The 24,977-nt window shown below is 41.2% G+C and overlaps 1 protein-coding gene across 2 annotated transcripts; it reads left to right on the top strand.

Annotated features, from left to right (window-relative positions):
- Nucleotides 1-739: 739 nt before the first annotated feature.
- LOC142399174 (poly(rC)-binding protein 3) lies at nucleotides 740-15,233 on the top strand. Of its 2 annotated transcripts, none has more exons than XM_075483689.1 (14): nucleotides 740-865; nucleotides 2,200-2,240; nucleotides 6,701-6,812; nucleotides 6,978-7,001; nucleotides 7,114-7,146; nucleotides 7,256-7,372; nucleotides 7,600-7,731; nucleotides 8,123-8,251; nucleotides 9,085-9,174; nucleotides 9,750-9,791; nucleotides 10,190-10,265; nucleotides 11,188-11,240; nucleotides 13,452-13,621; nucleotides 14,902-15,233. In XM_075483689.1, exons 3-14 carry the CDS (start codon nucleotides 6,735-6,737, stop codon nucleotides 14,936-14,938), a joined length of 981 nt encoding a protein of 326 aa, XP_075339804.1. In that variant the 5' UTR covers nucleotides 740-865; nucleotides 2,200-2,240; nucleotides 6,701-6,734; the 3' UTR covers nucleotides 14,939-15,233. The 2 variants fall into 2 exon arrangements, with proteins under 2 accessions (XP_075339804.1, XP_075339797.1); XM_075483682.1 differs by lacking the exon at nucleotides 14,902-15,233 and adding an exon at nucleotides 13,968-14,710.
- The last annotated feature ends 9,744 nt before the right edge of the window (nucleotides 15,234-24,977 follow it).

Here is a 24,977-nt window from a genome sequence, read left to right as displayed (position 1 = left end):
CTGTGCAACGCCCTGAATGGTGATCAAATATGCCACTTATGCTTCACTGATTCATTTCCTTCACAAATTTGGAGCGTAGCTGAATACATTTTTCTGTGCAGAAGGGCTGTATTGTATCCAGTATGGCCTCATTACAAGGGCAGAAGGGCTTCGGGTGGGGGAGGGCAGAGGCCGCGAGGAGGGGAGAAGCACCCCATGAAGACATTGTGCTTAACATCACTAAATACCTTCAACGCCACATTGTCCTTTCTAGTCCTCAATTAGTGCGGCTCCTTACACAAAGCACCAATTTCATACAGGGAGATTTATTTTTAAGGAAAATCCGGCCCTGTTGCAGGCAGGAAGCTCTCTGAAAATCTAATGAAGGACACAGCAGTCATGCAGAGCTGTTAGTCACCAAGAAGCATTGGTTAACAAAGCCTCTCTTCACTGTATCTCTGTGTTGATGACTGCAAAAGGCTTGATCTGCCCAGGTTTTTTGCCATCGTGCTGTATTTATTTATACAGTAGATTGCCTGTGCTGGACGGTATCCAGCCGATGTGCCTTCTTGCCCTGCCCTGCCAGGCCTACTCAGCCTGTGGATCTTCGTGCAGAGGAACGCCTCTTTGGTGGCTGTGACAGGGAGAATTAGGCAAGAGATGCGGGTTCACTTGCCCTGCGTAGGGGCTTATCTTGGGCTAAGCTGAGGGACTAATAGCAAAGCCTGCCTTCGCTCCAGCCGGTCTGAGGGCACAGGGAGCCATCTGTCCACTCTGAGGATAACTGACAACAAAGGAAGCAAACATTGAACACGGACTACAAACTAAAAGGCCATTCATTTGGAAGACACCAGAACCAAAGAGGAGGAAGAATTTTGTACACAAGGTCAGTGCTTTGTACTCATCATTCTTTCTACATTATAGGCCTCTCATTCGGCTACAGCCGCCAGCGTCTGGCTGCGCCCAGATCAGTTTTTGCTTGCTTTTAAAATTGTTATAAACTACAGTAACGTTGAGTTCGAGCCAGAGAAAAACTTGAAGTCGTTGGTTCTGTACTTTGAATGAAAGCTAAACAATGTGAAGCTTTGTTTTAACGCACTACCCCTGACTCCTATTTGGTCGAGAATAATTTGAGCTGGTTGTTTGTCTGTTTACGGCTTGCATTGTAAATGTATCTTCTTCTTTTTTTTTTTCGTAGAACTCTTCCCTTTAGACAGTTCAGGCTAGACTTAATTAACGCATGAAACCAGACATGTGATGACTATCCAACATAGTAACCTTTGTTAAGGGAGAAGCGCCTTGTGCTCATGGGCTGCTACGTGGTGGCTCAGAGAGCTATAAATAGTCAGTACTCTTGATATTTCTTAGGAATTTATTACTCTGGCTAAATTGTTTGTACATCTTTAATCATTTTTTTTTTTTTATTAAAACGTAAAGACAGATTTCTTTTTTAAAACATCTTTGTTTATTTAAGAGGATTGTTCCTAAGCTGGAGCACAACTGTGGGCAATAGTCTTAGATGATTAAACAAACTTATCATCGAAATTTCAAATTCAAAATGTTGTACCCTCTTTGTGTTAGCCTCATATTTTGAAAACATTGTCAAATAAAATCCCTCAAGTAATCCACTTAGACATTGTTCTCCGTTTCCCTCCAGGATTAAGGCGCCGTTTTTCTTATCTTTTTCAATTTTTTTTATTGTCTGAAGCAGACTACTGTCTGTGCTCAGGGAGCAGAGTTCCTCTAGATGATCTGTCTTATCATGTATACTCCGCGGGTGCTGTTGTGCACCAGGGTTTTGTTCAGAAGTCTTGAGCGCTGACTTGCTCGAGGTGACAGAAATAGGTCAAAAGGGTATTAGCATTAACCAAACAAATCCAGGCCTGTAGGATTAGCGCGAGATGTTGCTGTTTATTTGATGTTTTCATTGTAACTTTATAATGATACACTCTAGGAGAATGCTGTGGCTCTGGCTCTTGTTAACAGAAAGACACCCTTCATTTATCCACAATATTGTTGGGACTAAGTCCTCAAGCTCAGTCAGGCATTACAAACACTGGAGTGTGCTAGAGCGAGAACACATGAAAACCATGCTCTATTTGTTTATTCATTTGCTTTTTTTCATCTGCGTCAACTGACATCGACACATTGCAAGTAACTGACTTGTGTCATTGGAGCTGTGTTTCAGCGACACATTCATTTCTGGTCTTTGTTTTTTAGGTGTGGGATGGCGGCAGAGAGTTCTGTGTTTGTTGGTTTGTGTAAGTATCAAAGGAGATATGTGGGACGGTCAAAGATCTTGTATTCAAAGGATAGCTTTGGGAAATATGGTTCTATTCTTTTATGCAAACAGCTGCATGTCTGCATTCAGGAAGCTAGAAGCATGTTAGCTTAGCTAAGCTGTGTACAAATACTAGAAACAGGGGGGAGATAGCTAACCGAAAGATCCTGGGCTGGTTGCAGCAACTCATGAAAGGTGAGCAGGCAAATTTCAGATTGAAGAAGGCTCATTAAGGTTCATGAGCAAAGCGTTACCTAATTGCTACTATAATAAGACTGGAGTAGACTTAGAGTATCAAGATTGGTCAAGGTCAGGAAGCGATTTGTTTAAAATGGATTAGACAGTTGGAGCGACATTATGCTGTACACTGTTTCACAGCACCAACTGGACACATACTTAGGATGGTACAGTACTGCTTAAAAGTCTTGAGCCGCCCCTCACTTTGTTCTACATTGCCAGGAGAACGAGCAGTAGGTGCAGCGATTTATAGAAATACAGTATATGAGGTAATATAGTGTAAGGTAACAAGCTTAAAAGTCAGTATTTGGTATGACCATATTTATTCTTCAACACAGTCTGAACCCTCTTAATAACTCTTGCTTAGTTCTCTGACAGCATGATCCCACACTGCTTCAATAATGTTGAGCTCCGGGCTCTGGGGAGGATCATTCCCTCCATAAGATCTGTTGCCACTGATTTTCAGTCCAGTTCTTGTGTCATTTGGCATACCTCAGCCTTTGCTCCCTGTTTCCTTTCCTTTAGTATAATTATAGTTTGTATCTATTGCTGAGGGCTGCCGGGTGGTGTTGTGGTTAGCAGTGTCGCCTCACATCAAGAGGGTTCCAGGAGCAAAACCCAGCTGATTTTCTGTGTGAAATTTGCGTGTTCTCCCTGTGTATGTGTGGGTTCTCTCTGGATACTCACTCTTCCTCCCACTGCCCAAAAACACGCATGTCAGGTTCATTTGTGACTCTAAATTGACCCTAGGAGTGAGTGTGAGATGGTTTATCTCTGTGTGGCCCTGTGATGGACTGGCAACCTGTCCAGGTTGTGTCCTGCCTCTTGCCCAATGGCAACTCGGATAGGCTCCAGTCCCCTGCAACCTTGAGTTGGATTAGGTATAGAAAATGGATGGATTTATTGCTGATTCGGTGATTTGACTGCTGGTTGTATTCATATTGGTGTACTTGTGTAGCACTTTGGTCAGCTGAGGTTGTTTTCAAATGTGCTATAGAAATAAACTCTGACTTGACTTTACAATGGCTTCTTGACAGCCAGCCTTCCATAAAGACCATTTCTGATGAGACTTCAGTGAACAGTAGATGGATCAACTGAAGGTCCAGATATATCATCTCTCAGGTCCTGTATCTAGTCTTTGTGGGATTTTGTCCCCTTTTTCTTAAGGCCTCCCTTTCAGATGCTATTCATCTACTGTTGATAATGTTTTTTAAGGGCTTCCACTCTCCTGACCTCCGCTTGTTCATTTTAGTCGAATCTTAGGACACACTGCACACCATGCTGAGATATGCCAAGTCTTCAGCTCATAGCTCTTTTGGAATCACCTTGTTGGTTTGAAAATACTGTTTTATGAAAGTCAAATTGTGTTTATTTTTGGCATTTTTTGGGATGCAGCTAAAGAAATGTGTTGAAACTATGTGTTTTGCAACAGGCTGCTCACAATAAAACGCATAAAGATACAATTTAAAATGGGTTATTTGCCAAATTGTCTGTTATGTGTAGATACAACACTAGTTTATTCTTTGTGGGAAGGCTTAAGACTTTTGCACAGTGCTGTAGATGAACATGTTGGATATGTTTTGGTCACTGTTAACAAAGCGGATAGAACTACACTGCAAAAAATAGGGGTCTTCAAACAAGATAAAAAACACTAAAACTAAGGGAAAAGATACTCAAAACAAGTGAAAAAATCTGTCCATGCAGCAAGATAATTTGACTTGGCAAGATTTCTTAAATTAAGATTGTAGGAGTCTTGTTTCTAGATTTAACAAACATTTGTCATATGCTTAAAATCCAAGGAAAAAAGTGTGTTTTCAGATATTTTCTGTGTGACTCTTGAATCAAGCATGTTGAGTTTGTTATTGAATCTTAAAACAAGATTTATTTTGATGAGACTTTGGAGGAGAAACGTAATACATCTTATTTTAAGTGTTAATTGTCTCATTTTATGATTCCCTGCCTGTTTGAGACAAAAAAGTAAAGTTTTGCTTGATATAAGATTATACTGTTAAGTTGAAGACTTAAAATAAGAAATTAATTCTTAAAACAAGAAAAAATATCTAGCACTACTAAATGTAAGGTTTTTTCTCTTGGTAAGAACCAAATAATTTGCAGTGTATCCCTTCAAACTGCGCACTGGCTAGACTTTGGCTAGACTTTGGCTAGACTTTGGCTAAGAATATCACAGTAAGCCAATCAGAGTACAGTAGGTAAGGAAAGTACACTGCCTGGAGCCTGGTCAGCAAAAATACTGTCAAACTCCTTCAAAAGTGCAACATGTTGCCTTTACAAATCCCTTTTGTATGGATCATAAAAAAAAAGCTCACAATGTCTTACCAGTTCTTTTGAAATGTCATCAGGCATGTTGAAACCTTGAAGGATTGACATAAACTCTGGATTAACGGCCAACACCTCATGTATGATTGCCAATACCACTCCACCATGTTCTGTTCCTTTCTGCCTGTGCCAAGTGCTCAGCGAGTAAATCCATGGTTTGCGTTCACATTTTAGGTTAAAATTTACATTTGTTTGCTCACCCAGTCCAAAACCCAGGCAGTCTCCAGTTAAATGACCTTTTTTTCTGCTTTGATTGCTTATTATTTCACATTCCTTTCTAAAACTTGTGCTAAAAGTAAATGTAAAAACAACTTCTTGGAACCATGCTGCTCTAACAAACACTGTGACCTTGGCTCTTAATGGAGTTGCACTCTTCTCCCTGTCTGTTATGGTCCAATAAGCTGCCTGTCCTGCACTGCATCGACACATTCTTTATCCGTTCTGGAAATACAAAGAATCGGACACGCAGCCACAACAGAGGCGACACTGTGTGGTGTCTGTGTGCTATCAAGAGACGAGTCACACACACACATCACTTGATCCTCAGGCCTCCACAGCACAAGCGGCTTTCTTTGTGTCTTGTCTTATCCAGGAGAGTCACACAACTTGTATTTAGCTGGAACTAAAGATGCAGTCCCATGTGAAGATTTCAACTAGTGATAGGCTTATCGTCCTCCTCTCACAAATACACGATCAGAAGACAAACAACAATGGTCCATCACTCCCCAGAGAGTGTAAGTCCCCCGATAAATTCTTAAAAGAAGTGTTTGTCTCCTTTTAGCAGCATGAAAAGTGACTGTTCAAACTCTGGAAAATGTTCCGCTTAGTCTGCATCAACTATACTTAAGATAATCTTCCATAACAATTCAAGTGGTGGGATTTAACAGTGGGGATTCAATTCAATTCAGTTTTATTTATATAGCGCCAAGTTACAACAAATGTCATCTCAAGGCACTTGAATAATATAGTCCAATTCAAGCCAATTGGAGTTCAATTCATTGTAATCATAATCCAATCAAATCCAATTAATTCATTTAAAAATAATCCAAATTATTCATATAGAGCCAATTCAAAAACAATTTCTTAGCTAAGGAAACCAACAGATTGTATTGAAACTTGTCTTCAGTCCAATCTCCCGTGCTGAGCGTGCCTGAGGCGACTGTGGAGAGGAACGACTCCCTTTGAACAGGAAGAAACCTCTGGCAGAACCAGACTCAGGGAGGGTGGCCATCCGCCTCCACCAGCTGGGCTTTGAGAGGACAGAAAAGAGGGGACAAGAAATACTGTAACACCATTCAAAGAATACCCGTTCGAACAGGGAAACACAAGTTAATGACAGCAATAATGTCACATGTACATAATATCATTTGAGAAATTAAACAGGGGAAAAAGAGAGTAAAGTGAGGAAAGGTGTGACAGATGAGGCCCCCCAGCACTCTAGGCCCATAGCAGCTTAACTATGGGATGTTTTAGGATGCTGCTGACACCCACATTTAATGGAAGCTTTTATATGCTCCATTTTGTAGCTCTTTTCCAGGATATTCATGTTAAGCACAGGAAATGATGCATTTCATATTCCCTGCAGCTGCTGCTGTGGGACTGTACATTAAGGCAGTTAGCATAAGCAGCCATGTTTTCTTGACTGGATTGGAAATTCATCAACATGAAGCAAAATTTGAATTAGCACGCTTTGTTACTCGAGTAAGGCCTTACACACCCAAACATAGAATACGGATCAATTGTACTGCAGAAACATTTGTATTTGGATCTGGCTGATTACCTCCTCAATTTTACACATCATTTCCCGAGCATCCTGAATCACTGAACTACCTACCATACACAGATGATGTCTTTTTCTTGTTACAGAGTGTTTACGTCGAAGCTTTGAAAACACAAGAGGATGTCCAACAAGGAGGAAATGGCTTCAGATGCCAATCTGAATGTTACACTGACGCTGAGGCTGCTGATGCACGGAAAGGTAATCAGCAGATGAGTAAACAGCCAAAAAGATCTATTGTATTTTTGCAGTAATAACCTGTCTTGTAATGGCATGTAATTGTAGTTCAGATTATTCATTACAGCCATAAGTGCGATCATCTGTGTGTTATCTCATGTTCAAGCGCTTCTGTTTTTTCTTTCCCAGGAAGTTGGCAGCATAATTGGGAAGGTAGATTTAATTTACAATCCATCTGCCCTCAGCAGCTCATACAGATTTTTTTGCGATTGTCTCATCATATTGTCCTTAAAGCTAATCAAGCTTTTCTTCCACATGATTTCAGAAAGGGGAAACGGTGAAGAAAATGAGGGAGGAGGTGAGCAATTTGATCTGACGTCTGCAACATAAAAAGACACGACTTCATCAATTCAGGCAGACTAGTTACAGCAAATCAAGCTGTGATAACCGTGAACTTTGGTTCCTAGAGTGGAGCTCGCATCAACATATCAGAGGGATCATCTCCTGAGAGAATCGTCACCATCACAGGACCCACTGAGGGAATCTTCAGAGCTTTCTCCATGATTGCACAAAAGTTTGAGGAGGTACAGCAAAGCAGATATCACCATCCCTTGAAACAAATATCCCCAAGTATTGCTGAATTTATGATGTTTTTAGAAAAATTATTTAAGAATTGATCTGTCAAAGACAGTGAATATGCTTTTTTATTCAGTCATGCAGAACGACTTAAAAAAAGAGCTGTCACATAAAGCTGATGTTCTATACAGCTGCCACTGCAGAAATGGTAACATATTTTTGAATTCTCCCTCAGGATATTACAGCAGCAATGACAAACAGCAACGTGACAAGCAAGCCACCTGTGACACTCCGTCTGGTTTTCCCAGGGAGCCAGTGTGGCTCACTGATTGGCAAAGGAGGCTCAAAGATCAAAGAGATCAGAGAGGTAGGAGTCTTATTCGATTTTCTTTTCCCGCTTGGAGTTGTCTTTCTGCACCCAAACAGGGACAGCAACCCTGCTCCCAGGCGCTCTGACACCTTCTTATTTCACTCTGCCGTGAAACTTGTGTATTTCTTTGCTTGCTGCTCATGATAAACCTGCTTATGCCTGTAAAGACAAGCAGAGTTGGAAAACTCATTCTGAATAGACAATATTTGTATGTGCCTCGGCAAATATTGGAGCACACATTTCCATTTGGTTTGCAGCTGCTCCCTGCATGTCCAAATGTGTTCAGGGTAATTTGTGGGCGCTTCACATAGGATTTCAATATGAATGATGGTGTGCTCTTTTCTGAAGTTAATATCCTTTTTTCCTTCTGTTGTCTGGCGATAAAAAGACCACGGGCGCTCAGGTTCAGGTGGCAGGAGACATGCTGCCGGACTCTACAGAGAGGGCTGTCACGATCTCCGGCACTCCACAGGCCATCACTCAGTGTGTAAGACACATCTGCTCTGTAATGCTGGAGGTGAGCACTGTCAGACAGCAGATGATATTCATATTCAGCGGCTCTATTTAGGTGGCAACTGTGTCACACGTATCAAGGATGTGGTGGAAGGTGTTTGGTAGCGCATTCAGGATATTTTCTAGGTTAAAGTAATGCTGTCAGGCTATCTTTTTGTATCCGATTGAAATAATGTGTATAAAAAGCAAATTACTGCATTTCTAGTACAACGGAAAAATAAGTGTCTAGACGGCTTTCAGATTGTCATTCCTGCTGTGCTCTGGCAGGTATTTTTCATCTGTTATTTTTGAGCTAAGAATTTCAACTTCCCTCTGTGCCTGATAAATAGCAGCCTGATCTCACAACAAAACAAAAGTAAAAGGTATATTTTTCCAAAAATGAAAAACAAAGTATGGTCACAAGCCATGATAAGAAATTGTGAGAAGATTGCTGATTTGTGCAGAGCAGCGTTCATGTGACATAACAGAAAAAGCCCTTCCGATGAACAGTAAAATGTGTAAGCCTTAACCGTTTTTTTTTTAAATTGCAACGTTTATCAATCTAAGCCTCATGAATAAAAGAAAAGCAGAAAACTTAAAAGGTTTCCATGTCTGCTTGCCTAAACTGATCGCGACGTTCTGTGAACACATAAACTATACCACATACCAAATATATGTAGAAGTCCTATAGATACAACCTTCTTTCTTTGGTTCAGGGTTTCAAGCAGCGATCACAGCACATGAATGAGGCAGAAAAAGATTTAGTGAGTGGTATAAAATAGAGCATAAAATAGACCACTGCCAGTGAGACTTCTTTCCTCAGCTGTAGCAGTGAATAATATTTTTCTCCCTTTATAGTCTCCACCAAAAGGAGCAACTATTCCGTACCGTCCCAAGGTCCTACCTGCTGGAGCCCATGCAGTATTAGCACCGCAACACCCAGCACAAGTAAGTAATTGTGAGGGGGTGATTCTAACTGATTAAAATCACATTTTTTTTAAAATTGCTGCTGAGTCACACTGATCCTTGAATATGTTTTCACCACTAGAGGGATATACTCTATCCATGGCATGAAACTCTACATGTTTAATGCTGTTAGCAGAATGATGATGACGATCATGTTAAATACACAGCCAAAGATTAATGTGGCAGAAATGTGAATAACTGACATTTACATGAATAATTACCCCGCAGTATGAAACCTGTCGCCTGTAAAGTTCATGTTTTCCATGGACCGACAAGCTGCTGTCCTGGATTTGGCACTGTCTGCTCTGACCTACCAAACATCTGTTTATGTTATTGGATTCCAGACATGGTCAAAGTGAGGGAAAAAGCAGCAGATGACATTTAGATGAAAATTCCAGCAGATCTATATGCATTAGAGCTCTGCAAAAGTGGAGGGGAATGGATTTTTGCTGCCCTGATTTTACTTTTCATACTCTGTGTGACAGTTTTGTATTTCAAGTGACACGCTACCATTGTCTACACTGCTCAGCCAACATCTGATCTCCCATTCCCTTCAGGCCTTTGCAATTCCCGGGCAGTACGCTTTTGCACATCAAGATGTAAGTATGCTAATCAGAATGACTGACAACCATCCTAATGATCTACTCCTGCCCACTCCTTCCAAGCCACCAATAAGCCCTCTTTGTGTCCCATTCTGCAAATGGGATCTGTTGACATCACTAACACTAACCCATAGTAGCAGCATGCATTGATTGAAATGGAAATTAAGATCTTAAAGAGATTTGAATCAGTTGTAGCTGTGTAGCCAGAGATGTGACTGTATATTCTGATGACTTCTACTAGAAGCCAGCATGCTTTCTAAAGGAAAATGAATCTCTTCACACTGACTCCATCTGTGATGTTTGTGAACTTCAGATTGGCTCTGTATTGTAGCTGTCAGCTCCTCTGAAATAATCCAGTTTGATTGGTTAGCTCTAACTTCCTTCCTACCCTGCAGTTGACCAAGCTTCACCAGTTGGCTATGCAGCATATCCCCCTCCCTTCCCTTGGGCAGAGCAACCCTACCTTCCCTGGTACGTACCCACGGCTCCCTGGGGAAGTCCATCTCTCCCTCTGTCTTCACTCCTCTTCGAATCACACCATCATTACACTGCTGCCAGTCACTTCAGCCAGGATCGAGGATGACTCCATTCTCTCAGAGTTTACAGACACAGGTTTTTTCTGTTCCTTCAGTAGAAGGTGGCTTTACAGAGATGCGCATGTAACAAACGACCTGTCATTTTTCGGAGTGGTATTTTGCATCTATTTGCACATAAAAGTAAGATGAAAAACAAAAACAAAAGAATAGTGAAAAAGATTAAGCCACCAAGCAATTTTATTATTGACCAATTCAAAAGTTAGAAACTGAAATATTTATAGTTCATATGTGACAAAGAAACAGCAGCTTTATCTGAGATGGAAATGTGAAAAATGACCAAAATATTTACAGCTCAGTGAATATTCAACCATTTCTCACTATTTCTCATTTCCTCCCAAAATTCAACTCCACTTGCCCAAATTATCCCCTCCAGAAAAACGAATCCTAATCTCTCGACCCCATCCTCCACCTTTACAACATTTCTCCCACAAATCTAACATCATCTTGGCCCTGACTTGGCCCTGACCTCAACCATCCCATATACTCATATATTCTGCCATAACTAACTAAACATTACCAAATTTTGATTATTCAGGCAGGATTGGTGTGTCAGCTTTACTGTTCTCTGTCAAAAAATACCTTTTCTAATTGTAGAAATAAGTCAGTGCATAGCATGTGTGTTTAATGTACATATACTGTAGATTTTTATATGTAGAAGCAACGTTTTTTGTCATTTCATGCTTTTAACTTAGCCATGCAACAGTGATAAACTAGTTAAAGTAGGGCAACATGTGATGCCATGAAAGTGGGAGCTATTAGCTCCATCCAGTTGTTATATTCCTTGTCCTAATTTGCAGGATTGGAAGCGTCTGTCCCCACAAGTACACAAGAGCTGGCAATACCTAATGATGTAAGTGCCCCATCATTTGTGCTCACCCACTAAAACCTGCAACCTCATGCTACTGACTTCATTAAACATTTTTGGGAGGACAGCTATATAATGAGAAATTTTGGTACATGCTCCTTCTTAGCTCCAGAAATTAATTTATCCTTTTTCTTTGCTGACAAAGATAACTGCACGGAGTCACAGCACACAATTGTAGCACAAGTGCATGCAGAATTGTTGAATTTCAATGCGTTTACAGAAACAATGAGCCGTCAGTAGAACACCACTTTAAGGTTTCAGAACTATTAGCTGTGCTGTTTGTGGTAGAAGAGCAGGTTACTTATAGAATATGTGTTATAAATTATATTTTTCAGTTATGTTTAAATCTCATTCTAAGGGGAGTTGTTTTTGTGGAAATATGCTTATTCACTTTCTTGCTGAGACATGGATGACTGAGACTGACACCAATCTCATGTAAGCCACAGAGGCAGGCAGCCAAAAGTTTAGACACTCGAAACACGGGGAAAAGCAACTGGCCCTGTCTGTGACTTTAGAGTTTTTGTAATGCAGTTGTGTGATAAAGAAGGTGCACTCTCTCTCTCAGTTCTAATGTTTAATGTATCAGGACAGAGTGGAAAACCATTTGGTTCTTAAAAGGCCTTAAAATGAGGGCACTACAGCTGAGATGAGCTAAAACAATTGACATATTGTACCACGTCATTATTACGTAACAAAAAAAAGTTTTGGCAGTTTGCTTGTCTTGAAAGAGGAAAGATGTCAGTGATGAAACAACGTGTTGCTCCCTATCAATATGGGAAATGTAATAAATCAACGTTCGAACAATTTGAAGTTCATCATTCTACAGAGAAAAAGAGTTCAAGACATTCAATACATCTGTGAAAGTTCACTCCAGGCTCAGACTGTACAACAGTATGGGTGGTTTGGAAGAGTGAGCAAGAATAAAGCATCTTCTCTTAAAAAAAACATGACAGTACGGCTTAGGTTTGTAAAGTTGCATCCCACCAAACCACAATACTTCTGGAATTGTGTACTTTGGTCATACAAGACCAGAGTGGTGATGCTTGGTAACGTACAGCACCGTGTTTGGTAAAAACCAAACACAGCATATTAGCACAAGCATCTCATGCCAACTGTCAAGCAGGTGCTGCTGGTGGTGGAGGCCTGAAGATTTGGGCTTGTTTTGCAGCTGCAGGAAACTGGGCACCTTGCAGCCATTAAGACGAGCGTGAACTCCTCTGTCTGCTAAAGTATTCTATATTTAAATATGAGGCCATCTGTCTGACAGCTAAAGCTTGGCTGGAATTGTCTCATGCAACAGGTCAATGATCCCAAGCACAGCAGCAGATCTACAAAAGAATAGATGAAATAGAAAAGAATGAAGTAGTTGCAATGATCCAGTCAGAGACCAGTCCACAGCCTGATTGAAATGCTGTGGTGGGACCTTAAGAGAGCTTTGCATGAACAAATGCCTGCAAACCTCAATGAACTGAAGCAATGCTGTACAGAAGAGTGGGCAAAAATCCCTTCATAGTGATGTGAAAGACTGATAAGATCAGCAATTTGGCTTTAGTTCTTGTTAAACAATTACATGGTGCATAATGTCATGTGTTGATGGTTTGTGTTTGGTTGTTTTTACATGATTTTGGAATTGAAGGGGAGCGTTCTCTCTTTTTCACACGACTGCAACACTGTTTAATAAACATAAAACCAATGCACAAGCAGCAGGTTCTGTGTCAGACTATTCTTGTGGGCAGGGGCAGTGCCTTCGTGGACTTGTGCTGTTTCCAGGCAACCACAGAGGAAACAAGGAAGTCACAATGGCCAGCCGTGAAACAGTCAAGCACGTAACCTTTCCTGAAACCGTAAATTGTCAGTCAACACCATGTGTGGAATAAGCAAGCAAGAAAGATTTGACATGCTAATTAGTGAGCTTTAGAAGTGCTTACATTGTACACAGAGCTGGGGGCTGTTTCCTCTGTTTTCAGTTCGTCATATTTACCACAGAGATGAAAGAGTGGAATTAATTGTCTCAACTTTCAGCAAGAAATTGAGTAAACAGACACTCCAAAAATGTTGGCAGTTTTAACACAATGAAAGCTCGTGTAGTGAAATGATATCCCTGGAGTGTGGTCAGATTCCATTTCATTCATTTCAGGAGAGCATGGAAACATGACATGTGGTGTTATTTACATATTTCTAATCTCCTCCTCCTAGTTTATTGGCTGTATAATTGGAAGACAGGGCAGCAAGATCAATGAGATTCGCCAGGTCTCTGGAGCTCACATCAAAATTGCCAGCGCCACTGATGGCTCAGCCATGCGCCAAGTCACGATCACAGGCTCACTGGCCAGCATCAGCGTGGCTCAGTACCTCATCAATGCCAGGTAAGACAATACACAGGGCAGCCATGTCCAGCGGTGGCTCTCATCGCAGCATGATGATAAGGCAGCCAAGCAGTATGCTATTGTAAGAGGGCAGATTTGTTGTGTTCAGGTTGAGGCTGGATTAGTTCCAACTCATTGCTCCGTTCTCTGGACTGCATTAAAATCCGTGTTGTCTCTGCTTCTTTTGTTTCTTTCTTTTTTTTTTTTAACACATTCCTTCTTTGATTCTGATGTTTTCTCCTCTCTCACCACCCTTCTCCTTTGTCTCACCCATCCTTTTTTTTCTCCACTTTTTCACTGTCTTCCCCTAACCCCTTCGCCATCATCTCAACTCCCCGACCTGCAGCTTAGAGATGGCTAAATACACCATGCAGGCCGCTTCCTCTGCGAACCCCGTTGATCTCAACATGAGCCTCTCTCAGTCTGCTTCCACTGCCTCCACCGCTGCTTCTTCCATGGCCATCATGGCGGCCACCACCCAAGCCCCAAACACCATTAACGTCCACTCTCCCTCCATCCACAACCCGCATTACGCCATCCCTGTTTCCAGCCTGCTTGGCATGAAAACTCTCCCTGTTCTGGCTGTCCACCCAGGAGCCACTTCCAGCCTAACACAGGGTTTATCCCCTTATACCACAAAAATCTCAACCTCCGGAGTCAAAAAATCTGATCGGCAGAAGTTTGCTCCTTATTGATGCCAGCTTAAGTCTAGTCGGTGTAGCTGACAGATAAAATGTTATTAAAAGATGGCAGATAATTTGATATGAGCGTATAGGCTTGAAAATGGATTACACCAGTGTGTAAGTTTCTCCAGTGTACCATTTCTTTTCCATAAGACAGAGGGATATTAGACAGAGACTGAAATGAAGGTAGTATTAAAACATGTCTTCCGTAATGAAAAGAGGCAGAAGAAGTGCATATTAACACAGTATTATCCTATGAACTTGCATAACAATTCACGTTGGCAACTCAGGCTTGTATTAATATCCAGGGAGAATATATTTTTGAAATGAATTCATGTTCCAGAGCTTTATAATAACACTTACTCCAGGAGGTCCATAGTCCATATATTGACTTAGTTTTCTATCTTTGTAACGATCTTTTTTTTTCATTATTTTATTAGAAAATGCGAACTAGTATTATGAGATGTGGTGCTTTGTCGGCAGCAGGCTGTGAAAATGTTTGTCTTGTACAATAGATGTCAGTATGTTCAGTATCTTTTTTTATTATAAAGGATTGCTCCACTCTTCTGTCATGTGTCCTCCTTTCTTTCACTATAGGCTCTCATCAGTGTTAACTGGCTTGGGTGTTCTGTAGTAGCGTTGCGTTGTTGCAGCTCTGATGGGATTATCTTAAAGCCACAATGGATTCTAGTGGATTTCACTCTACCCAGTAATCCTGTAGAGCAGGACTGGCCTAACTCATTTTACTGGTTCTGTACACGAGCTCGCTTCCTTGTTTATTCTCCAGCCTAAACAAGCGGAACGCTTCAACTTTCAGCATCTGAAATGAGCCCTTATGAGTTATTTTTGAGGAATGTTTTATTCATGTTTTACCCCCCCTCACCCCCACCTCCCTCCAAAACAATGCAAATTTGTAATATTTGTAAATGACGTGACTGAAATAAATGGAACTTTTTATGAATGCATCATGGTTGTTTTGTTGTTATCTTAATATTCGACAAAACTTTTCACTTATTTCTCTGACTTCTTAAGAATAAATCTTTGAACAGACCTCTGCTCAGAGGTACCCAAAGGCGTGACTCAGCAGCCAGTTTTGCAAGTCAAAAAACAAAGATTTCATGAGAATTACCCCCCTGTGGTTGTACGCCTTAATTTATCAGTCAAAGTCTATACGCCATTTAATATATAAAGAGAGCTGACAGAAATGTATAGCCATGTTTTAAACAACAACAAAAAAAAGGGGGAATACAATAATTTGCCAATAACCCAAACCTAAAACCAACTGAAAATAGCCAGAAGACATCAAACCTAGACTGCTCTTTCTGGGCCCGAATTTATTCAATATGGAATGAGGCAAAAGTGAACAATTGTCTTGGGATCTGAAGAGTCAAATAGTTCACTCTTTTCGTGGTAGTCATAGCTCATGGTAGTGTGCTCTGGGCCAAAAAGGAAAAAGGACCGTCTGGCTTTTTATCAGCATACAGTTCAAAAGGCACCATTGGTGATGAGATGCCGATGCATCAGAGCACATCACATGGGTGAGCTATACATCTTGGAAAACAAATTTAAGGCCGAACAATTTACAGCGGTCGCGGAGCAACGTTTGCTGCTTCCTAGAGGAAGCATATTTATCTTTCAGGGAAAGGTGTTGTTTATTTCATCAAGATAAAGCTGAAGCCTTGACCGCTTCTAATAGTAATGTCGTTGCCAAGACACTACAAAGATGTGCCTGCGTTGCACAGTTCTTCAACCTTTCACCACAGATGATCCGTAGTTTCAAGGTGGGCACCCGAGACTACAGTCATCAATTCAGCATCCGATCAAATGTGAATAATGATCTCTACCGGGTTTTTTTTGGCTGTTTTTGTAGATTATTATGATATCACAGTGGCGCTGACCCCTGACCACATTGTGATAATGTCATTCTTATGTCTTAAGAGAACATTTCTGTTACATTTGTCCAAAAAATGTCAAGAATGGGATAGATAAAAAGATAGCAAAGATAACAAAACACACGGTTCAGATTGAGGCAATATCCGAAGTACTGGCAAAGTTTGAAAACAAGAAAAAGTAGAAGTCACTGAGCACAAAAACAATCCAGTGTATGAGTAGAATTGGGGGTGTATGTATACTGCAGGAGCAGAGCCGCAGACCGGAGTGAGGTGAGCAGAGAAGATCAGGGGGGAGAGCAGAGTGAATGAAATGTGTCAGAAACCCAAGACTGTGAAATGTGAATCAAACCTATTTTGTTCAGTGTAATAAGCCTCAAATGGAAAAAGGAAACGTATTCTACAGACAAAGCATTCTTAACATCGAGTTTCTTCTGAGATATCGTGTGATATTTGTCAAAGTCGCAAATTATATTATGCAAATCTCATCGGAAAACTGACACGTGTGAGGTTATTTCACTTGTGTTGTTGACTGATATGCATAGGCCTGCGGATCCACAGCATTAAACTGCACTAATACCGAAGCATAGGAATCAATAGAGAGCAGTAACAGGGCCCATTAACGATATGCTGGTATTATAGATGCAGTTTGTTGATGGCAGAGGGTGCAAAGTCCCTCACCAAACATATCTTTCTACCTGCACTCTCTTGGAACAACAGAAGCTAACTGAGACCAAGCTCACAGTAAATATTCAACACACGCCGTAGCAAAAATTCTCAGAGGTCTTAAAAAAGCACAACTTAACCTCCAGCTGTCCTCTCAAGCATGATGCTAATGGGTAGGTGGGGTAAAGTTATGTTTCTCCACACCGCTGCCACCCCTGTGTCCTCTTTACCCCCCGCCCCTCTGTGAAGCTTACTTTACCCAATTTTCAGCGTTAAAAACCCGGAGGTGGGCACTTCTGTTCTGCTTGATCTGTAAAGTATGGGTAGTGAGGCATGTGGGCCATTTCCACAGCGAGCTGAAAATGCTGAAGTGGAGATAATCAATAGTTAATGGGGGAGAAATGTAATGACAGTGAAGGATGACATTTCAACCTCAGGGAAGGTGTAGCTGCAGAGAACAGTGCTGCATGTATGCCGATGTGTGCCCGGGGCAGTTATGAGTTTGCAGCCAACTTCTAATGCCATATTAATGATTTCCTTTTTCAACTTGATAAAGGCAGCAATGAGGGACCTATTTTTGGGTCTGGCTGCCATTGTTCAGTTTTGGAAAAAGCTATTTCGAGGTAAATAAGTGGATGAGTATTTTTTCCTCCTTAGGAGCATAATCACTTGAAACTTTGTGGCAAATTGGAAGGCAGAGCTGTCACTCAGTCCCTGATGAGGAATCATTGCACTACTCTTGCAGTCCTGTCTCGCCTTATTGTGTTTCGCAGTATTTCTACTGCCCATTCTTATTATGAAGTTTTAAATCTAAAATGCTTCAATTAGAAAATAAAAAATGTTTCCCAGAATATATGCAGCAAATTCAGAACATTTTAGTTTGTTATGATTATTCTAACACAGTTCAGAAATACATCTGTGGGAGTAATTATTTTTAATGCCAGACAAGTGGGAATTATTTGCCTGGGTTCAGACATCTGAACCCATTTACTCTAAATGGAGTGTAATGACCTGTCAGTTCTGTGTGTTATCAGGCAACAAGCTTATTATTTTTGCACATCTCCAACAGTGTTACTTCAAAGTTATTTTATCAAGTTTTTTTGTGTACAGTAAAAAACTTCCAGCGACAAACACCTTATTATTATACTACTTCTGGCAGTGGCGTGCTCAGACCTTTTGAAGGGCAGGGGCGGAAAGAAAAAAAAGGGCACATATAGCGCGTCCTCACCACTGTAGAGCGCACTTTAGACACGTTTTATGTGTTATACAAATGGCACATTATATAGCCTTATATAATTCCATGGGAACTGTGTGGATTTCAATGTTGGACTGTGAAGAACACACAGAGTAATGGATGTATGAAGGAAATAAATCCCTAGGGGGTCTGGGGGTCTTCCCCTCAAACATTTTCAATTAAGTAGATGCCATTTCCTGTATTCTAGTGTATTTTAACACCATATTAGCACCAGATAATCCAAACTGGTGCTGTGAGATATCGTTCTGGCTCAATACAGATCAACAAAGGGCCCAACATAAAAGTCATTGCAACAGTAATGTGTCATAGTTTATCTGGGTCCTAATAGTCTGCTGGAGCTGAATGTATTTTCTTCACCCAAGAGGGCTCTGTGATAAAATGTAATAAAATCACACAGGGAACAAAACACATTTAAACTATCTATTTGACAACTCAAAAGAAACAAACTATGATGAACGACGATGTCTAGTCTCAAGTCTTTGTGCCCATATGTGGCAAGTGGAACTACAGTAAAAGTCTTCATTTGGCCATCTGTTTGTCAATGACCTTGTTCTGGTCAACAGGGATGTCTCTTTCAGTGGAGAGTAGCATTAGGTCAGAGAGCCTTATTTCCCCACATCGGTTTCTCAGGACAGTTTTAATGAGTCTCAGTTTTGAGGAGGACCGCTCTACTGAAGCCATTGTCACTGGTATAGTTGCATAGGTTTGGAGGAGCATGGTCAGACTCTGATTCATATGATTGCATATGGAGTGCATATGATTAGTAGAATACCTTGAGCTCAGTGATGAGGTTTTCTTCATCTACATCACAGAACTGGCACATATGTTTTACCCTTCCAGTGAGGTGAGACAGTAAGGCAGTGAAGACCTGATAGGATTGACCCTATTAGCTTGGTGTGTGCCCGGGTGGAGGCGTCCTGGTCGTGGGTTGTGAGCAGCACCCAGTGCAGATGGCCTCCTGTTATGGTGTTTCCTGACCTGGCTCCTCTGGATTCAGCCACACGTTTCTAACTTGCCTTTTTGCTTTCATAAAAAGGACCTTGAAATCTGTCCTCATTGCCTTTACTTGAATGAATTGCACTTTAGCATGCTTTTTTGCCTCCCAATAGGACATTTTAGCGCATTTTGGAGGGCACTTTAGCACGCGTTTTGGCTCTCAAGAGGACACTTGAGGGCAGTTTAGCACACGTTTTGGCTCCAGAGAGGACACTTGAGGGAACTTTAGCACGTGTTTTGGCTCCCAAGAGGACACTTGAGGGCAGTTTAGCACACGTTTTGGCTCCAGAGAGGACACTTGAGGGCAGTTTAGCACACGTTTTGGCTCCAGAGAGGACACTTGAGGGCACTTTAGCACACATTTTGGCTCCAGAGAGGATACTTGAGGGCAGTTTAGCACACGTTTTGGCTCCCAAGAGGACACTTGAGGGCACTTTAGCACGCGTTTTGGCTCCCAAGAGGACACTTGAGGGCAGTTTAGCAAACGTTTTGGCTCCCAAGGGGGCATTTTATCACGCATTTTGGCTACCGAGAGGGCACTTTAGCATGCTTTTTGGCTCCCGAGAGGGCACTCTAGCACGTGTTTTGGCTCCCTAGAGGGCACTTTATGATTTTTTGTTGATTTTTTTCAACAATTGGGCCACAAGGGGGGCCCCCCCTCGGTGCCCGCCACTGACTTCTGGTAATTACAATAGAGGCGTCTTTCTTTCAAAGCAGAGAACTTACTCATCAGTCGGTAAATCCAACCATGTCCTCCACCACTGGCTTAAAGTAGACTTGACAGAACAAAAACAACTGTCTGAAATCACGAGTCTGGTCTCTTGGAAACATGTGAAACAGTCACAGGACAGAAAACTTGGTATTCTTATTGATGAACATGCACTTAGTTCAGTAGGTTGTCTGGTTCGTGTTTGTCCAATACATTTTGCGTATTTAGCCGTGGGGGCCGGAATGGGCAACCAGAAATCAAGGAAATGGAAATAATAATGCATTACATTGTTACAGTGTCTGTTTTAACACAAGTCATGATGCTTCCCTAACCTTACCCAAATAGTTTGTAATATGTAAAACTGCAACTGACAGAATTCTAATATTACATTTGATATCAAAGTTACATTGAAAACATGAGTGGCTTGGATGAAGTCTCCATCCTCCAAACACAGACTTTGTTTCCAATTAAATTTGAGGCATCAGTTGTTTCATGACTCCATATCCCAGTATGTACTGTGGCTATTTTCATGTTTAATAGCACGAAAGATCTGTGAAAACTGTAACATGAATGAATCGAATGAATCGATCGTGATTTTGTGTATATGTCATGACTGGGTTGGTATAGCACTGTAACATCAAGGTCAAATGTAACTCAAGTTTACTTTAAAAAGACTGATATCGGGGCGTAGTGGGTACAGTAGGCGCCCCATGTACAAGAGGTCCTCGCTGCAGATGGCCCCGGTTCGAATCCCGCATCGGTCGGCCCTTTGCTGCGTGTTGTCCCCCCCCACCCCCTCTGCCCCCTACTTCCTGTCTCTCTTCACTGTCCTATCTAATAAAGTCATAAAAAGCCCCCCCCAAAAGAAATAAAATAAAAAGACTGATTTCACATTAATCTGCAAACTGAGCGCGACTTCTGAACGCCATTTTGTGTTGGAGGCACGTAAAGTGTAAAGGCAGTTACAGAAGCAATGAGCTTCTCCTCCGCTGACTTTGTTACCGGGGTTACAAGTCCCTCTTTACCTGCAGGAGATAACTCCACTGCTTCTGTGAAAAGGTCGGTGATTCACTCATTCAGAAGAAAGCAGAAATGAAGTTGAAACATCATTTCGCAGGCAACATGGAGCTACCTATACTATATATTTTCATAGAGCCTAATAAAAGAAAACTGAAGATAATACTGTGAGTGTGAGTTAGCAGTACGACTTTTTTTTTTTAAATCGTGACTTGATAACCCGAACAGATATCTCTCACATCTCATAACAACATCCTTTCCTGGGAAGAATCTGTAGGCAACTGACAGCATTGTACAGCCTATTTTATTGACTTATCCAAAGCCTTGTCATTATGAAATGCAGAAATGTCAGAGCATGATGCCTGATAGTTTGAAACATATCTATCAGGTAGATGTCAGTATGCACATGCAGAAGGTATCCCTTCTGGGCCTCCATGGAGAGCCAAACAGTATTCCCCCTGGTTGGGTTCTGAGTCCTTATATCCTCATTCTATATACTGATCGTCTCGATAAAAAATGTCTCAGATGCAAATTGCCATTTGTATATAGATGCTACCAACATGTACTCCTCTAGACTTGTAACACAGATAGGTCAAGTATATTATCATTAATCATCATTGCTTATTATGCGCTCAAGTTGGAAGGTCTATGTTGTTCCCCCACAAACTCAATCGATGGCATGTTTTTATTAATGAGGCTGTCCTTTATCTGCTTCCCTCAAAATGGTATGCAAAGTTTGTTGTGCTCACCCTCTGGACTTATTCCCTTAATCAATATAAAGCTATTTAACATTAATTAGAGGGAGGCACAAAATAATGAACATGTTTTAATCCAATCCCATTGAATCTAATTGTAACAAGTATTTTGCAAATTATGAGAGCCACGATTCTCTTGTAAATGAGATTGCTCACCCCAATCGGACATTTCATGCTTGAATAGTGGTTTCAATACTATATGTAGTATATAGTTTATAACTAGATTAGTAATCATGTACTTAAGAATACTTACTATATATCTAATCCTTAGCGTGCCTATTCTGATATTGCAATATTGCACTATTCTCATCCTCTTCAATTGTATTATTGCATTTTGCTTGTACCTGTTGAGGTGTCCACGACCATGGTACACTGACAGGGACAACAAGAAGGCGGACATTCCCAGCCGCACACCCCTAGTGTCACCCATAGTGTCTATTCATTGCAAATGTACTGTATTTATTTATTCTCATACACAGCCTTATTTTACCGCCCATACTCAAATTCTATTTTTACTGTTCTGTATTTCTAATTTTATTCTATTATGTTATTGTTGAGTGTTGTACTTTGAGAGTAAAGTTTAACCGGAGTCAAATTCCTTGTTTGTTTACTCAAACCTGGCCAATAAAGCTGATTCTGATTCTGATTACCTTCTGCATTTGTCTTAATTACACATAATGAGTCTTTGTCATGGATTCCAGTTTGTCACCAATCTTCATGATTCATTAGTATTTATTCATTTCAGGAAATCTAAATACAGTTATTTGCATGATGTCTGAACTGATGCTCATTAACGTAGCTAGTTTTTAATTAATTTATGGAACTTCATATACATATTTGTGTTTTCCATGCAAATGTTTACCTATGGTGACCAGTTGGAACTTCAAATAGGTTAATATTTCTAAAAAACAGATACTGGTTTTATCGCTGAGAGGTATACTTGAATATTAAAGTAAAGTTTTATGTAACTAAAATCACATTTATTGTAATTCCCTCTCAAGTCGAAATCATGAAAACCAAGTTGTTCTTTTGTTACAGGCTTTAATCACACAAGGAGCATGATAGTGTGCCGTGAGAACTGTTAGACATACAGACAGAAAAGCAAATAAACCAAATTACTCCCACGTAAAGACATCAAAGGAACAACGCGACTGTTACATGACTCAACAGAACTTCGTCACATTACATCTTTAGTCTTACAAACATAACAGTAACAACATAAATGTACCTCATTGGCCGCTTTCTCTTGAGAGAAAATTAGAAATCTTCAGTCCTTCAGTGCACTATGCACTTTATCCAGTCTTCCTTGATTATTGCTGATCTTAGGCAGAGAAATCAGCAAGGTGCCTGCCTGCTAGCTTGGTCCAGAATGTTACAGGTAGCGACCCTCAAAAGTAACACCCATCAACCCGCGGCAGCAACCTTGGTTCCCCCTTAATTAAGACTTGTTCCCCATATCAAAACAAACAATTTACATGAAATATATGAAATGATGCTTTTAATATTAAATTACTGTTACTACAAATGTATGTATTCATGAACTCTGTATGTTTTAACCTAATATTTATTAATCTATTATTTATTTATTTATTCTGACTTTGATGGCAGCTACACTCCCACCAAATCACTTGTGATTTTACTCAAACCTACAAACTAAGCTAACACTGGATGATAAAACACATTGCAAGAAAAATGTGGCAGCATCACTCTGCTTCAATCAGGGTCACTGTCTTATGGATGGGTCTCTCCAAGTACAGCGGCTTCCCAATGCGTTTACCTTCTTTATCCAAAGTTGAATCACTGATCAGCAGTTGCAGTTTCCTTACACAACCATCTTCTGCAGGATAGGCCTTTGTGACCTTTGCCAACTTCCATTCTGTTCTTGGGGCAGTGTCATCTTGCACGATCACGATATCATTGACCTTAGCGTTCCTGCGCTTTCGTTGCCATTTCTGACGCGGTTGTAGGTTCAAGAGATATTCTTTGCACCATCTGGACCAAAACTCGTTGGCTAAGTATTGGACCTTGCGCCACCTCTTTCGAAGGTAGAGGTCTTCTTTTTCAAACTTCCCATTCTTGAGGCCCCTCGGTGCGCAGTTTCTGGACGTACTGGAACATGTGGAAGATGATGTCCTCAACGTACAAGAGCCCCGTTGGAGTTCACTCTTTGGGACCTTCTCAGCATCTCCACAGGATATGATGTCGCTCATGAATGCAACATAGTCCTTGTGGTACTGCTTGTCCTTCTCAAATCTCCTTTTCAGACACCGGAGGCGATGATCTGCACACTTGAGATTGTTAGGCAGACACGGCTTGTCTTCTTTAAATGGCAATGGCATTTCACGCTGTCCATTCGCTTGTGTCTTTATGCCCTCCTCCATTTGCGTGATGAAGCGAAGGTCATCCTGAGAGAAATGAGCATCTTCTACGTTTCTCTTGCTGAAGTCTGATTCAAGCACGTTCAGCACATCTGTCGGAACAATGACTTCCTTGACTTGGGTTCTGCATATGTACTGAACTTGACTTGTTAGGTCACTAGGTGACTGTAGACTTGGTGTGACTTGTTTCACAATGATTCTGTGGCTGCTTCCGATGGCGTCTCCATAGTCAACACAGGGGTTGACGCAGCCAACTATGCTCCAGCCAAGATCTGTCCTTACTGCGAATGGCTCGTCATCCTTGCCTGAAACAATTTCTCTTGGCAACAGGGCTTGAGAGCAATTGTACCCTATGAGCAGGCCGACATCGCAGTCTATCAGAGGAGCGATCTCTTCAGCAAGGTGCTCTAAGTGAGACCATGCTCTTGCTGTCTTGGGTGTGGGAATGTGACTTAGACTAGCAGGGATGAAGTCTCGCGAATAAGTCACGGGAAGAGGGATTTTCTTGGAGGAGTAAAACCCTCTGACTTGCAACCCAGTTAACTTGTGACTTGGGATTACAGTCTGCTTGGATACTAGTGTGGAAAGCTTTAATTGAACAGGCTCCATCTGTGTATCCAGAGTCTCTACCCTTTCTTGTAGGATGAAGGTGCCATCGCTCTGACTGTCCAGAAGAGCGTATACCAGAACTTCAGCATCTGGGTTTCTTGTTGTTGACAGCCAAACTGGCACTATTGTGGACGCATATGTGCTGTTCCCATTGTGCATGATTTGGTTAGACATAGATGTACTTGTTACTTCAGTAGTTGTAGACTCTGTGTCACTATGTTTCGGCTCTTTAGACCTTTCCTTTCCCTTTAAGGATTTTCCACTCTCCCTTTGTCCATCAGCTTGGACCCTTTCATCTGCCTTAGCACGGTCTTCATGCAAACATGTGGGATGCCTCCCCTTGCATACGTTGCAAACACTTCTCTTCTCGGAGCTCTTTGAGTGGTGTCCTGGCCTTAA

This window comes from Odontesthes bonariensis, chromosome 2 (genome assembly GCF_027942865.1).
Source record: "Odontesthes bonariensis isolate fOdoBon6 chromosome 2, fOdoBon6.hap1, whole genome shotgun sequence".
Taxonomy (NCBI): Eukaryota; Metazoa; Chordata; class Actinopteri; order Atheriniformes; family Atherinopsidae; genus Odontesthes; species Odontesthes bonariensis.
This window is presented reverse-complemented; position numbering and strand designations above follow the sequence as displayed.

Bases quoted from the DNA above. Each gene is read 5' to 3' on its own strand.
- LOC142399174 (XM_075483682.1), top strand. From the start codon at position 6,735: ATGTCCAACAAGGAGGAAATGGCTTCAGATGCCAATCTGAATGTTACA. The intron at 7,147-7,255 runs GTGAGCAATTTG...TTTGGTTCCTAG, and splicing joins TGAAGAAAATGAGGGAGGAG to AGTGGAGCTCGCATCAACAT. The intron at 9,792-10,189 runs GTAAGTATGCTA...CCTACCCTGCAG, and splicing joins ACGCTTTTGCACATCAAGAT to TTGACCAAGCTTCACCAGTT.